Source organism: Miscanthus floridulus, chromosome 8, assembly GCF_019320115.1.
Source record: "Miscanthus floridulus cultivar M001 chromosome 8, ASM1932011v1, whole genome shotgun sequence".
In the NCBI taxonomy this organism is placed as follows: domain Eukaryota; kingdom Viridiplantae; phylum Streptophyta; class Magnoliopsida; order Poales; family Poaceae; genus Miscanthus; species Miscanthus floridulus.
Genome location: NC_089587.1, coordinates 185633196 through 185648716, shown reverse-complemented (window position 1 = coordinate 185648716; position 15521 = coordinate 185633196). Strand labels below are relative to the sequence as shown.

The 15521-nt window shown below is 43.8% G+C and overlaps 1 protein-coding gene across 1 annotated transcript; it reads left to right on the top strand.

Annotated features, from left to right (window-relative positions):
* Positions 1 to 5102: 5102 nt before the first annotated feature.
* LOC136477734 (uncharacterized) lies at positions 5103 to 13389 on the top strand. Its single transcript, XM_066475982.1, has 4 exons — positions 5103 to 5323; positions 5415 to 7530; positions 9614 to 11538; positions 12933 to 13389. Exons 3-4 carry the CDS (start codon positions 9868 to 9870, stop codon positions 13194 to 13196), a joined length of 1935 nt encoding a protein of 644 aa, XP_066332079.1. The 5' UTR covers positions 5103 to 5323; positions 5415 to 7530; positions 9614 to 9867; the 3' UTR covers positions 13197 to 13389.
* Positions 13390 to 15521: the final 2132 nt, after the last annotated feature.

Sequence of the window (15521 nt, the reverse complement as noted above, 5' to 3'; positions counted from 1 at the left end):
GCCCGTGCGCCCCCCTGCCCGATGGTTGCCATGTGAACCCAGACGCGATCGCATGGCACGTGTGAACGACGCCCAGATTTGGAGCCCAGTCCTCGCGCCGGTTTGGATGGCTGCATGCAGATTTGGAGTAACTTCTGCGGCCGCACGTTCGCGTCTAGGTTCACGTGGCAACTATCCGGCAGGGGGTGCACCGGCGCGTCGGTGCTCCGGTCGCCCACCCAATTTCAAAAAATTCTAAGCTGATGGTAGGTGCAGCCTGGGAGAGTTTCCTTGCCTGAGCTTAGGCGCTTACTAATTCAGTTGAAACACTATTAGGCTTAATATGTACCATTAGCGATTGTTAGAGCATGTATCAGGACAAGTAAACTAATGTTATCTTTATTTCGTCTCGAGGACTCGCGCACATTAGCTGTTTAGCCTTTTAATTAACCTCCGCTGTACACTTTTCTCTCTGTGAAAGGCCGTGGCTAGAAAAAATGTAAGGCACGTATTAATAGAGGATAACGTACACTAACGCATACCAAACAAAAACAATCACTGTAGAAACGACAGCGTGACAACCACTACAATAAACATAGCCCACTTTATCACCAAACCACCATCGGACATATACTACCAAGCATGACGCAAAAAAACAAGTGAAGAGCTTGGGAGAGAGAGAGGGAGAGAGAGAGAGAGAGAGAGGATGTTCTCAATAGCGATACCTCCAAAGAGGGGATGACGTTCGCAAATACCGTCAACGCTAAATGAAACCCAAGGCTTTTGAACCGAACCTTGGAGGCAAGGGATCTCGTGACAACACCTCCGACAAGCAGTGTGGCGTCAAAGACGTCACTATTGTTGGTCGCGATAGGGAGCCGAGCAGGGCATTCATGTGAAAATCCTGTACCTCCTAAACCATCACACCAAAGCACAATGTGGGTCACCGAAGCAACATAGAACTTGCCATCGCTATACAAGACAGGTTGTCGTGGGTTCGAATCCGCAACAATAATCGGGTTGTTGAATGTGGTTTGATGTGTGTGCCTTCAGTAGCTTAAGCAATGGTGTTCTTCGTGTTAAGGAATGCTCAATCAAGTTTTTACAATGGAGAAAGAGAGAGAGAGAGATGTAGGGGGTAGCGCTCTACTAGTCTAGAGTTTGATCTACTAGGACCGATCAGCCGATTCTCGGTTCGACCAGTCTGTTCCTTTTTTGTCGGGGTCGTGATACCCCGGGTATCTCAAGACACCGGTTAGTTAGCCGCTCGGGCGGCCCAAACCAGCATAGGCCTAGCAACCGTGGCCCATTTGAGTTACACAGGTTCCGGGCCACACAATGAGACAAGTGGTCCGCCAGGACCTCTCCCTTCTCCTTCCACTACACGCTACGCAGTCGCGCTCGACCTCTCCCCCATCTTGACCCCTGGGGAGAGATAAGGAGAGGCCGGACGCGGTCAAGTACGCCTGCTCTGACAGAGACAGGCCTGCTCCACTCACTCTGCCAGGATTGAAGAGACAACCATCTCGGGAGCAGACGCCACCCTGTGCGCCCCTACACAGACAAGACAACACCACCAGACGGTGATGACCGGTACGACACGACACCGTCCAAATCCAGGGCGTACGGCCCCACCCACCACGGGATGGGGCGCATGACCTCGCCCTTGACGTTTAAGACCGGCCAAGCCACCAGGGACCTTGACCTCGCAGTCTAGGGTCGATGCCACCAGCATCACGACTAGCAAAGGCGACCAACGACCTAGGAGCGGCTACTTGCTCCCGTACGATCGCCACGATGCCCCCAGGAGAATAGGAGACGATGACAAAGGCCACGACAAGACCACGTCGCGCAGGACAGTTGGTGAACCACCATCGTGCCAACAGAGCCGTCATGACCGACAATGTAGCATCATGCCGTGACGTCGGAGCGAGACAACGACGATGACCATATCAGAACGTGCAATGACGCCAGGACAAGATAGGCATGCTTGCAGGCCAAGTTTACTAGTTTCTCCCTCCCTTGGGCTCACAACCACTCGGTCAGGAGAAACCCCTCTCTCTATATGTAACTTGGCCCCCAAACTCTATATAAGGGCGGCCAGGCCTCCCATCCAAGGGGACGAACTCTCGAGATTTCATTCGAGCATTTGTTCACCTCACTCCTCCTACATTTTTCCTTAGCTTACACACCCCATTGTAAGAACTTCAGAGCATTCAACCGAGGAACACGAACTCGAACCATCTTTGAGACTAAGACGTAGGGCTCCGACTTGAACCAGTATAATTTCTTTTGTCTTTGAATGCTACCATCGTCTTCCTAGAGCAGCGCGACACACGTATAAATTCACTAGTCAGTTGACAAAACACCGACACTTTAGATCCCTTCTACAGGAGCCCATGCACGGCCTTATATATCAGGGGAGGGGGGCAATGGGTATACAAAACCATGCGGTCTATGAGGTTTTCCTAGGGTTTCTCGCCCTGGGCTTTGGTCTTCTTCTCCACGGCGCTGCTAGTCCTCCGTTGTCTTGTAGTTGGGGTCAGACAACACCGCAACCACCCCCTGACGTTGCTACCGCTGCTTGGCGCTGACCGGGTGCGCGTATTAATAGAGGATAACGTACACTAACGCATACCAAACAAAAACAATCACTATAGAAACGATAGCATGACAACCACTACAATAAACATAGCCCATTTTATCACCAAACCACCATCGGACATATACTACCAAGCATGACGTAGAAAAAACAAGTGAAGAGCTTGGAAGAGAGATGACGTTCTCAATAGCAATACTTCCAAAGAGCGGATCACATTCAGAAATACCATCAACGCTAAATGAAAACTAAGGCTTTTCAACCGAACCTTGAAGGCAAGGGACCTCATGACAAACACCTCTTTGGAGGACTGGCAGCACAGTCTGTTGCCAGCTCATCTTCACCGGGTGCGCCTTCTCATGGCTTCCTTGATACGTTAGACTTCCATCCCCCCATGGAGGGGAACTGCCATGCGGGCTCAGGGACTCCTGCTACTCACGCACGCGAGGAACCTTGTCGTGGTGCGTCACACCCCGGGTGTGACCCTGTCGAGAGAATGGCTGACACCACCTTGCGGTAGTGGAAGAAAATGTGCACTTGGCATAGCGTGGCGCTCTCCTGACCCGCGTGTCTGTTAGGCTCTGTGCACCTAACAAATTCTAGAGCATATTCGTGGTGTTGGTTGGCCAGGGCCTTCCTGAGCTAAGGTTGTGCTCATTCGACAACTACTCCCCTAGGTCGGGACCTCCTTGGTTGTGCCAAGCCCTCGAGCCCCCGGGCGAAGGTGGCCATAATGGGGATTCTAGGCTTCCTTAGCTCATTCCCTTGTCACAAGGTTTTTTTTGGGCAGAGTGGGCCCTCTGTGGCCTGCCGTGTTATCCCTTGTCAGTTGGAGGGTGCGCGTGAGCGCACCCGAGCCACTAATCTAGACTATCAGGCCATTAATCCATAGGTTTAACATAACCTTATGTTTGACTATCGTCACAAGCCGCCGAGACAATAACTATAGGAAGCCGCTAGCAGGAGATCACTTTTACTCTAAGAAAGTTGAGATACTTTGACTCTGTACGAAAGTTGGAATGACTTATAATTTGAAACTGAGGGGGTATTAACTTAGAGAAAATATTTTATCCATGAACTAATACATTTTTATTTATACTTTCTTCGTGTGCGCATAAGTCTTTTAACAGTCATCCCTCATTGTTGATTAACTAAATATAACCATATCTATTTCCATTTTATTTCTTTCATAGTACATATCTCTTAATATGATTCACGCACCAAACCGCGTGTAGGGAGCGTGGCCACGTTGCGTTAGACCTCTGTACCTTTTCACAAAAGCCCTTCTATTTAACAGAAATCAACCCGCAGTCAGTTCATATATGTTTTTCACAAGACCCCTCGAGTTTCCTTAAATCAACCCGCAGTCCAGGTCACCTATCAGGTTCTTTTTGTGAAAACCCCTCAAGATTTGCTGAAACCAATCCGCAGTTCGTCTTTAGTTATTTTATAAAAGAAACCTCAAAATTCTACGAAATGAACCCGCAATCCGCTCTTTCCTTCGTTAATTTACAAAATGTATCCTATTTACTCATGAAATAAACCCACCGTCCATTTTTCTTCCCGGTTTCGCAAAAAAGAATCGTTCTTCTACCTAAGATCGTATTTTGCTAAAAAAATATCGTACCAGCGTTCTTCTACGCCTTTTCTTGCTAGCTGTACAATAACGCGTCATATTTAATATTACTGCTACTTCAGTAAAGAAAATACCATCACGTCAATGGTTTCCCAAATTTCATGATTCGAGGTCAAATTCTCCTCATTTCGCAATTACATTAAGCTTCCGGCTACTTATGCTCCTCCCTCTTAATAAATAGTTTTACCCCTTCTTTCTCTACAATAATTATAGCCAAAAAATGTGATAGTTCCATTTCAATACCAAAATAATATCTTACTTAAATAGTACCTTCATAACAACAGGTTGCAAACCATGACACCTATGTGAAAATAACGAAGCCACGGATTTATCTTACCTATGTTGCTTAAAAAAAGTGTGCATCTACCTACATACAATTATTATTACTCTATGGATGAAATAAAGTCTATATCAACTATAATACTACGAGCACTGCGTTTCTAATTATGCACGATTGCACTTAGGCACCATGTTTTCTACAAGCCAAGCAATTTCACAAATATAGGTTCTAAAAGGATATAAAAATTAAATATTAACAAACGACGCATTTTTCTTACATAGACGAGTCCAAAACTGCACAAAACATATGTACATGTTACCATCTATTCTGCAGATCTGTTCTGGTGTCTTGTTCCTTTCCCTTTCTAGGCTCTCTAATTTATCATCTACATCTTTCAGAGTTAGTTTTGATTTCCTGGTGGACACAGTGTTTAGATAACACCCAACAAGTTCAATCTCGTATCTGTTGTTTCTTATTTACCTTTTACTAAATCATAACCATGATTAGTATAACTGGATCGCTTCATATATACACAGAAGGCAATTTTATCTACTGCACAAACCGAATCCTACAGTGGCCATCCAAAGGCAGGCGCGACACACAACGCCGCCCCGTTCTAGTGAGAAATTCCAGTTACCCCCAAATCGTCCAAATCCTCTGAGGGCATGAGACTTCTACTAGGTCGTCCATGTCCGCGTCCATCCTGGCTGCTCAGCAGCCGCGCCTCGTTCTCCTCCTTCATCGCGCCGCCACAATGCAGGCAGCTGCGAGACCGCACGCCACCACGCCAGCGACCCGCGTTCCCTGCGTCGGGCGACCTCGCGTTACGGTCTGGGTGTATTTTTTTTTCAAGTCGCTTCTGCCAAAACGTAGCAGAGTACTACATTGAGTTAACTTCAAATCTTTGTGTGGCATTTCAGGTAACCGAGTTCTTTGGTGGTATTTTCTAGATCTCATGATCTTTTAATTCAGATGTTGCTATCCTGTAATAGCGTTATGACTTTGTCTAGGCCTTTAAGTAGTTCTGCATGGATGCTATCTGTTTTGCCTTTTCGCGTTATCGCAAACTGGGAACACCAGTATGTAAAACTCTTATTGCTTTCTTAAAAGCAGACTTAATTTCCTTTCAAAAAAAAAATCTCATGATCTTTTGGTGCTACAGCACCAATTTTCTCTTTTCTCTGGGAAGGCATATGTACTGATGAGATAAACAACTATGTAAACAATCTGGTTCTTTGACATCAGTTCCTAAAGATATATGTTACACAATCTTTTCTGAAAGAAATTCATCTTTGCATAGTGATCCATAAGTTTAGAGTATATTTCTTAACCACATATAGCCACGGTAATGTTTGTTTTTCTCTGCATAAACATGAGTTACCCTCATGGGTTTCTTCAGAGGTTACTCTTTTTAGTGCTTTCCTCTCTCAAACTGTAGCTAACTGACATTAAGTGCTACTTTCTAGTAATTGTTGTTTCCCTTTTCTTTATATGAAACAATATTCATTGGCTGTATGCGTGGCTCTTTGACATTTACAATTAACTCCAAAGGACATTACACACAGAAGGTCTGTTATTCTATCATTTATTTTGGAATGGATGGAAGATAGGAATACTATATATAATCTTGCAAAATAGGCATGCTGACAAATGAAAGGTTCAATGTTGCATGGTGGATGCTATCTTGTGAAAGGCAGTATACTGTTGTAATGTGCAATACCATGATCTGTAAATATGGAGTTTTGTTTAACGCTCTGCCTGCTTAACACCTCATACATATAGTACTTTCTTAGCTACCAAATGATACTAGAGAAAAACTAACTCTTCATTTTTGTGGGGTTTTATCTTTTATTTATTTTCTTTTTGACCCGTTTGGATCTGGCAAGCTGACAACAAATACAGGTGTTAGATGGATCGATAAAGCCTTTTTGGATTTGCCTTCTTGGATGTTCCGTGCCATTTTTTTTATACCTTTTTCTTCCATGTATCCTGGAACATTCTTCTTTTGGTTCTAATATCATGTAGCCGAGATTTAGTAAGTGTCTGCTGTACATCCTTGTTAAAAGAAGGAAAAAACTGCCACACCAAAAATACATCATTTAGTAATTTAAATTCTAAAACATATAGATCCAAAAGCTAAAACCTTGTTAACAAATCTAAATTTGCATCCTAATGTTCTGTGCCACTTGTTACATAGTTTTTTTTGGTTGTGTGTAAAACTGACTATATATAGATTAGATCGAGTGTGCATTCGACTCACTTTCCTCTGATATTCATATTCAAGACGACGATGACAACAGCAACAACAAAGCCTTTTGTCCCAAGCAAGCTTACGTAGGCTAAAGATGAACACTAACAGGAGCTAAAAACAAGATAATTACATATGCAAATTAAAACAGTATTTGTATTTCTAGTAGAAAATAATAGTAAATGAAATATCAATATCATAGGCCATAGTTCTGGCACATGGATTACTAATCTCCATGCGCTTTTTTGCTAACATCAATTATATTGGGATAAATTCCATTCCTTTAAGTCCCCCTTTACTTCTTCCCCAAGTGTCAGTTTTAGCCGACCTTGCCATCTAAATTTCTTGAATTCATACCATCTAAATTTTGTTTTTGATCAAATGGTATTCATATCCAGCTCTTTGTTCATGGAAAAATTTTGATAGGTCATTGAAAGTGCAGTATCATCCATTTTGATTTATTTGCAATCATTTTGCTAAGAGCTGTATGGTATGTGGAAAATACGTTTCGAGCTCATTTTCATGTGGGATTATATATTCAAGTTTTATAAGTGTGTATGTTACTTATATAACATTTCCGTATATTGTTGGGCTTTTCTGCAAAAAATATGGTGGTTGCCGATGGATTTATACGGGGAAAGGTTTACTCCAAAGGAAAATTCCCCATTTATACCCACCGGCGACCGCTGTGGCATACTACCTCATATACCATCGAAGAAAAGGGGGGCGGAATCGAGGAGCTTCCAGCACTCCTTTAGCCTGATCCCAAGAAGGTTTTGATTTGGCAGGTAAACTTCTCCCCATATTTGATTTGTACAAAGCAGGTTGAATCTCTATTGATTCCAATCGAAAACAAGATCTGTTTTTCATGGCATCTTTCTAAAAAGCTACCAATTTTTTTTATGTGTTCTTGGATCTGATGTGATCTACATTTCTTGCACATATGTCATGGGGCTAGTTCATCAGGGGAGAATTTTGGAGGTTGTAGCCAAAGTTGGTGTGAGGGTTAGGGGCAAGATGTCGCCGGTACCCCCTTGTTGCCGGCAAGGACGGTGTACTTAAGAATTGGGGGCCATGGCGGTCGACACATGTGTGTGTGTGTGTTGGGGGGGGGGGGGGGGGGGGGGGGTTAGGGGGAGACATGTCTTGTTCTTCAATTTGTGGTGTCAGGGGAGAATTTTGGAGGTTGTAGCCAAAGTTGGTTTGAGGGTTAGGGGCAAGATGTCGCTAGTACCCACTTTGTTGCCGGCGAGGATGCTGTCCTTCATAGTTGGGGGCCATGGCGGCCGGCACATGTGGAGGAGGGGGGGGGGGGTAGGGGGAGACATGTCTTCTTCTTTAGTTTGCGGTGTTAGAGGAGAAAATCCGAGGTTGTAGCCAAAGTTGGTGTGATGGTTAGGGGCAAGATGTCGCACGTGCCCCTTGTTGTCCGCGAGGATGGTTTCCTTAAGAGTTGGGGGCCATGGCGGTCGGCGCGGAGGGGGGGGGGGGGGGGGGGGGGTAGGGGAAAACATGCCTTGTTCTTCAGTTTGCGGTGTCAGGTGGAGAATTTTGGAGGTAGCCAAAGTTGGTGTGAGGGTTAGGGGCAAGATGTCGCCGGTACCCCCTTGTTGCCGGCGAGGACGGTGTCCTTAAGAATTGGGGGCCATGGCGGTCGACACATGTGTGTGGGGGTTAAGGGGGAGACATGTCTTGTTCTTCAATTTGCGGTGTCAGGGGAGAATTTCGGAGGTTGTAGCCAAAGTTGGTGTGAGGGTTAGGGGAAAGATGTCGCTAGTACCCACTTTGTTGCCGGCGAGGATGCTGTCCTTCAGAGTTGGGGGCCATGGCGGTCGGCACATGTGGAGGGGGGGGGGGGGGGGGGGGGGGGAGGGGGAGACATGTCTTCTTCTTCTTCAGTTTGCGGTGTTAGAGGAGAATTTCGAGGTTGTAGCCAAAGTTGGTGTGATGGTTAGGGCCAAGATGTTGCCAGTGCCCCTTGTTGCTCGTGTGGACGGTTTCCTTAAGAGTTGGGGGCCATGGCGGTCGGCGCGGGGGAGGGGGGGGGGGGGGGGGGGGGGGGACATGCCTTGTTCTTCAGTTTGCGGTGTCAATTGGAGAATTTCCGAGGTTGTAACCAAAGTTGGTGTGAGGGTTAGGGGCAAGATGTCGCTAGTACCCCTTGTTGCCGACGAGGACAGTGTCCTTAAGAGTTGGGGGGCCATGGAGGTCGGTGCATGGAGGGGGGGGGGGGTGGAGGGGGAGACATGTCTTGTTCTTCAGTTTGGGGTGTCAGAAAATTCAGATGTCAAACTACCAAGTGAACTAGATGTATACATGCTTACTAGAACATCATGGGTGGCATATATGTCATAATGAATGTTCACTTGCCAACAATATTCACAGAAGGCTAGTCTATTCATATTTTGGTTATATTTGCTCTGGCTTTCTGGCTGAGATTATGTAAATACTGCTACAGTGCCAACACTCTTGTAGACTGTAGCGATAAGCTCCCCAGTTGAGGCAGAGACTGGCCGTGGCAACCGAAAAAATCCCCTCGCTAGCAACCCAAGAAACAGTGTCTGGGCGCTGGCCTGTGGCGCTTGTGGTTGGTTTGGGGCTTTGGGCCCTCCTAACAAAGGGTATTTGCAGTGGTCACCAGCTCAGAATGTTGTGGTCGGCCAAGGTGCGGCCCTACAGGGTGAAGCCGCGGTTCAGGGTTTTTTCGTGGCCCTGTGGTTGAGACTTCTTATTAATCATAATGCCTTGGGAGGCTATTCTCCAGGGTTGAATTTTTAAATACTGCTACAGTCATACTGTGTTTTGAGATGCAACATGTTTGATTCCAGTACATTTATATGAAATAACCTGTGTTTATTTGCTACTTTGCAGATATATTGACCAGTGTGGCTTTCTCCATTCCAGCCTGTCTGCAGTACTTAGGACCAGCTTTATCTTGGCCTATCGCCAAGGTAGCACCCACTGGTTCATAGTTCTGAACTTAAAAAACAATTCCAGCATTGTGATTTCTGCACTGCATAGGCTCCGAGGAGATCTACATATTGCTTCTCTTCATTCATTGCCTCGTTGTAGCACGGTTGCCACCCTCATACAACTCACTTTGTGCACTATCCTTGCTGTCTCTCATGGGCACCTCAAAGTGTTTCCTGTTTATGAGGATCCTTATCTTGACTACCATGGCTATATCAGTTGCCATGAATGCTGCAATCATTGGGGCACTGGTAACTAAGAGGGACTGCAAGTTTGCTGAGCTCATGAGACTCCCTGACATATTTCTTATGCTGTTTGTTCTGCTGTGCTTTGACTTTTCAATATATCTGGCATTCAATCTATTGTGGCCTGCAAGAACTTCAGTAGATGAGAAAATATGCTCACAGGTCTTGTTGGAAAATGGTCATGATTACAAAGTTGGCAACAAAAGGAACCCCTTAACAGATCATTTACTTGGAGAATTAGAAGATACTATCAAAATGGTGGGAATTGGGCATGACCCAGTTCTGGCCTCTGAATATGAAACTACTTTACAAGAGCAAGTCATGGTCTTCGATCAGCAGGATGAAACATTTGACATCGGAGAGACACCCTTGTCCAAGAAATCTAAGGATCATTTGGGTCAAACTGTTGGTAAAGAAACTCCTGTTTCTGAGGCCTTACATGTTGACACTACTGATTCTGTTTCATGCCATGATTCACTTTTCCTCTCTGAGCATGAATGTAATGCAAGGAATCTCATTCTTCCTTATAGACAAGCTTCAACTTCTGAGTCCCATTCAGTCAAGAATATGCTTGCCATGATAAATTATCTTGCTGTTGAAGGTTTTGCTAATGGAGAAGTTGTAAGGGATGCTGTTTCTACTGCCTTAAGTCAACAAGTTGCTGAATTGATATCCATAAGACGTAAAGAGATAAACGACACTGTGAGATTTTGTAATGAATATGCTAGTAGGATGAAATCAAAAGTTCGAGTGTTTTTTCCTTCACACCACCAGTTTGCTGACATTCTTGATGACTTCTGGGGGAATTTGTTTGACCTGCATGGTAAATTGACAGAAAAAGGTAATGCCATAAGGTTGGACCTTCTTATTGGGCTGGATGTTGAGGAGATCAAAAGCTGCCCGTGCTATTTTGATGTACTACCTGGAGGTAATAACATGTGCCCTGAACATGGAAATTGCACATTGCCTGCTGTTGTGGCGTTCAGAAAGCGCATCATGGACTCATTCCTCACGGAGGATCCTAGTCTATTGAAGGATGAGGAAGTATCATATTTTGCTATGGAAAATGATCAAGTACAATATGAAGTTCCCATTGGCATGGGAAGTCCATTGGAGGAGCTGAACAAAATGGAAGTTTTGGTTAAAAAATGTCCATCACAGCAAGTAGCTCAACAGGCTTCCAAGACAAATGTTTATTTCTCCTACAATGAATTGAAAGGGCTACTCTTGACTTCTTTTCGGGCTTGTATTCTGAATATATCGCATATTAAGAAAGCTGATTGGCTGATTGATAACAGAGGTGGGTATGATGAGAAGCTAGTAGGCTTGGCTGCTGAAATGGTGATATTTGGAGATATACATCCAAGCGGGGTATTCTGTCCGAATGCAGTAGTTGATCCTGATGGTAAAATATTCAACCTGTGCACCTCAACCCTTGGTTGTGGAGATGGATGTATGTGGCTACCTACTCTCCTTATTAGCTTTGGTGTTTGGTGCATTTCTAGAATATTTGAAGTGCTTCTTTCGGCAAAGGAACCTTTGCTTTTTGGGAAGTATAGTAGGGTTCTCAATCGCCTTCAGGTAAAACTCTCATCTTTTGTTTACAAGTGTTCTTCAATTTTTTATTGAAAATCGGTTTAAAAAGGTCTCAATTATGCCTGTATGTATGCATAAGAAAATTACATCAGTGTTTTCTCCAAATTTGTCTTGCACGCAACCTCCGTATTTTGAAGATAATCAATGGAGTTTAGGAATTAGTGGTGGATCAAGAAAACAAATGAAAATGAGTAGACAAGACCAAGGTTTTTGGATTTCTGGTGGATTAAATATTGCACTCAGTAAATTTGCTGTTGTTTTTGGTTTCCAAAGTCAAGGTCACAGCATAGCTTGCATTTGTGAAACTGTAAAGCTGGTTTGACACCAATGACCAATAGCACGAAAGTTTATGATCTGAGTATTCTTTTTAATTAAAATGATTGCTATATTAAAATAATTGTGCATTCTAGAAAGATGGTTCCTGTTACTAGCTTATTCAGCAGAATTACGGTGAACTTGCTCAATTATAAGGGTCACCATTATGATATGATATAAATCCCAGGTGCAATAAGTGTAGGTCCTTGACCGTGCTTAATCTTTTTTTTTTCGATGCGGGATAGTCCCCACTTGCATTAACGAATGGAAATCGTTTACAGAAAAAAATGCATGAATGGACCAGGATCAGTAGAAAACCAAGGCCACAGTCTAGAGCAAAAGAATATAGCACCTGACTCGGATGTTAGACTTAACCTGCCTATTACTGCCAACCATTGGAGGGATATACCTGCACAACACGAATTCTGCCAAACCAAACGACCAGGAAACTATTATAGAATATGTACAAACGCCATTGGAAGGAAGACATAACCATGCCAGCTCTAGCACTCCTCTAGCTGAGCACCTTTGTTGCCTTCGTCTTCCGAGTCGTCCTCAGCAATGTAGTTAACTTTCCCTAATGGGAAAAAATAGTTCACTAACAGATATGTATGCATTCATTAATAGCATTCAGTATGAGGCTGAAATAAAGGGCGTACCCAGTGCAGAGAGCTCCCGCTCTGTGCGGGGTCTGGGGAAGGGGCAAAAAATCATAAATACCGTTCTTTCCTCTGCTGTGACACACATAGGATTATAAATTTCACAAGTATTTCTTTCTTCATATTTGAACTTTTTGGTTCACTATGGACCCATTTTCAAAGAGCTAAACCATCTGTTAAGTCGTTGCTGGAGAATTGGTTTAAATCTTTTTATTTAGTTTCAATAGCTAGGATTTTCTTTTGAGCTTGCACCTATGTACATGTAACTTCTGTTTTTATATATTTTTATCAGAGAAATTGATAGGGATCTCTCCTGCTGACATCGTTAAAAATGGGCCCATTTTCAGCTAAACAATATTATCATTGTGTTGGTGACCAGCTTACTGATTTCTACCACTTGTACAGGGTATTCTGGATCCAGCATTCTTGAGGTCTGTTCAACCTGTTTCCATATGTCCATGCACCAAAACCGTTCCTGGTGCGAGAAGTGTGAGAATGGCCGATGGAAAACGTATCAGTGTAGAAGCTGTGTTGGAGATGCTGATGGAAGTTGAGGCCACCATATTTAGTGCGAAGCACGCTGAAGCCTATGGCAGGGAGAAGACAGACCTGAAATCTGTTCTGAACCGCTATAAACTCCTGCTCTCCAAGGTGGCATCTCAGGAGTAGGATTTCCTTTATATAACATCAATATAATAATAAAAACCGAACTCTCCAGCTATGGTCACAGATTTCTGTAATAATAAAAGCTGATGAACTCTCCAGCTATGGTCTACAGATTTCTGTATGTCTCTGTCATCTATCTGTGTGGGTCGAACTTTGACAAAAGCTATGTAATAATGTTATGGTACATGGAATGAGCTTGTGAACTCTAATAATGATTTGACAATTCCTGAAATTCTCCTTAGTGCTCATGCTTTATGATGGATGGAATTGAAGAAATTACCTGTTGTGTTGCTGGCTAATTACTTGAAAAAACAGATGCAACACACTGGGGGCGATCTCTTTGCAGCTGAGGGTTTGTTGCCGCCATGTGGAGGAGGGGTGTCGCTTATTACTTGGGACTTGGGCGAGAAAGTAAAACCCCATGGAATACCAGGCTCGATCTGGCACTGTTAAGTTTATCAAGCTTGATCAATTTGGGGAACTATTTGAGGATTTACAGTACCTTATTAACAGGTAGACCTCGGAGCCTTGGTCATGTTGATAGGTTATAGGTCATAGGACGGATGATCAACCGAGAAAAAAAACATGGCATGACGGTTAAACATAGGTCACCTCGAGCAAGTTGTTTAGATCTCGCTTTGGCCTAACCAACGGATGAACAGGTAGACCTTGGAGCCTTGGCCATGTTGATAGGTCATAGGTCATACGGACGGATGATCAACGGAGGAAAAAAAAACATGGCATGGCGGTTAAACATGGCATGGAGCCTTGATCCATGCCATTATAATTTTCGAAGTTCCGAGATCTACCACTGCAATTCGTCTATTCTAAAACGCGCAATTATAATTCTTGTTATACCTGATCTTTGCCATTTTCTACGTCTTCTGGATGCCTAGGCCCACTGTCAAGCTAGTATACGCATACACATCTTCCGTATGGACAAAAAAAAAAACACCCCTGTCCACTCGCTGATGTGTGGACCCCACACGTCACGCAACTTGACACCTTCCCATGACCCTAATATGAGGCAAAGTGGCAAGAGTGGCACTCTTGATTCAACCATGCCAAGTGCGAAGAAGAGACCAATGGGTAGGGAGGAGGCGAAGGAGAAATTGAGGGGTGGAGGGGATGAAGGACCATACAAAGAGGTTCTTCAAAACCTCATTTTGGAAAAATAAAAATTGAAGGGAGAGAGATGGAAGGAGCAAGATGATTGATACAAACGCGCAAGGTCCCACTGGAGGAGCGCAAGGTGGAGACCAATGTCATCTCTATAGTTTTGTGGACCCTTGAGCAAACATGAGACTATAGGCCCTTTATTTAGGCTAGACATATTTCTCATTTATAATAAATAAATAAAGCATATAGTGGTACTACTTGCAACATATATTAAATTGATAAATACAAAGTTGGATACTACAAGAAGAAACTAAAAAAAACTATTATGATTACCTCAAATAAGATAATAATGCTTCAGTGCTTTGTAAGCAAATGTTTTTGGGTCACAATAAGATACGAGGTCTTCAGGGCAGATCCAGTGCCGGAGGCTCCCACATGAGTGGGGTCTGGGGAAGAAAAAACCGAGGCAAGCCTTCCCCCCGCAAAATCTGTGGAGAGGCTGCTTCAAACCCGTGACTTGGTGACTCAGTAAGACAGCTCTCACCTGCACCAGGCCTGCCCTTCATACGTGGTCTTCAGGGCGGCACATTATTCCACTATTACTAAATCCAAATGACCAAACCCCTAAAGAAAAAAAAAACAAGAACATATTAGATGACTCAAATCAGATCACTGAATTGGATTAAGGAATTCAGAAATAAAGCATACCCGACAATTTAGACAATCTAATCCAACCCATCAGTGCTTTACAATCGCACCTTGTTTACTTGAAGTTGAACTTGATGGGGCGCTGAGCGCCGACACATGTAAGTTGTCCACGGTTCACCGTCTATGATTCGTCCTGGCAAAGTGCCTAAATGAAGTAGTGATCGTCGAAGGAACCACCCGAGCACGACCAGAGGCGGAATTGCACGAAGACTGACTATGTAATGTCATATACAATGTCGTCTAAATTTGAATTGGAAAAAGTATACATACCCCCACTATTCAGGGTGGACTACTTCACCCCAAAACTATAAAACCATCTACCCCTAAACTTTTCAAAACTGGTCAAATAACACCCCAAGCGGTTTTAGATGGTGATTTGCTACAATGGCATGGTTTTGTCTTTTTCTTTTATTTATTTTCACTGAATCTTTGAAAATCATAGTAAATCACAGAAAAATCACAAAATAAAAAATCCAACTTTGTTGGACTCCACAAGAGTAG

Excerpts from the sequence above, each read along its gene's own strand:
- LOC136477734 (XM_066475982.1), top strand. The coding sequence starts at position 9,868 with ATGGGCACCTCAAAGTGTTTCCTGTTTATGAGGATCCTTATCTTGACT. Across the intron at positions 11,539-12,932 it reads GGGTTCTCAATCGCCTTCAG|GGTATTCTGGATCCAGCATT; the intron begins GTAAAACTCTCA and ends CCACTTGTACAG.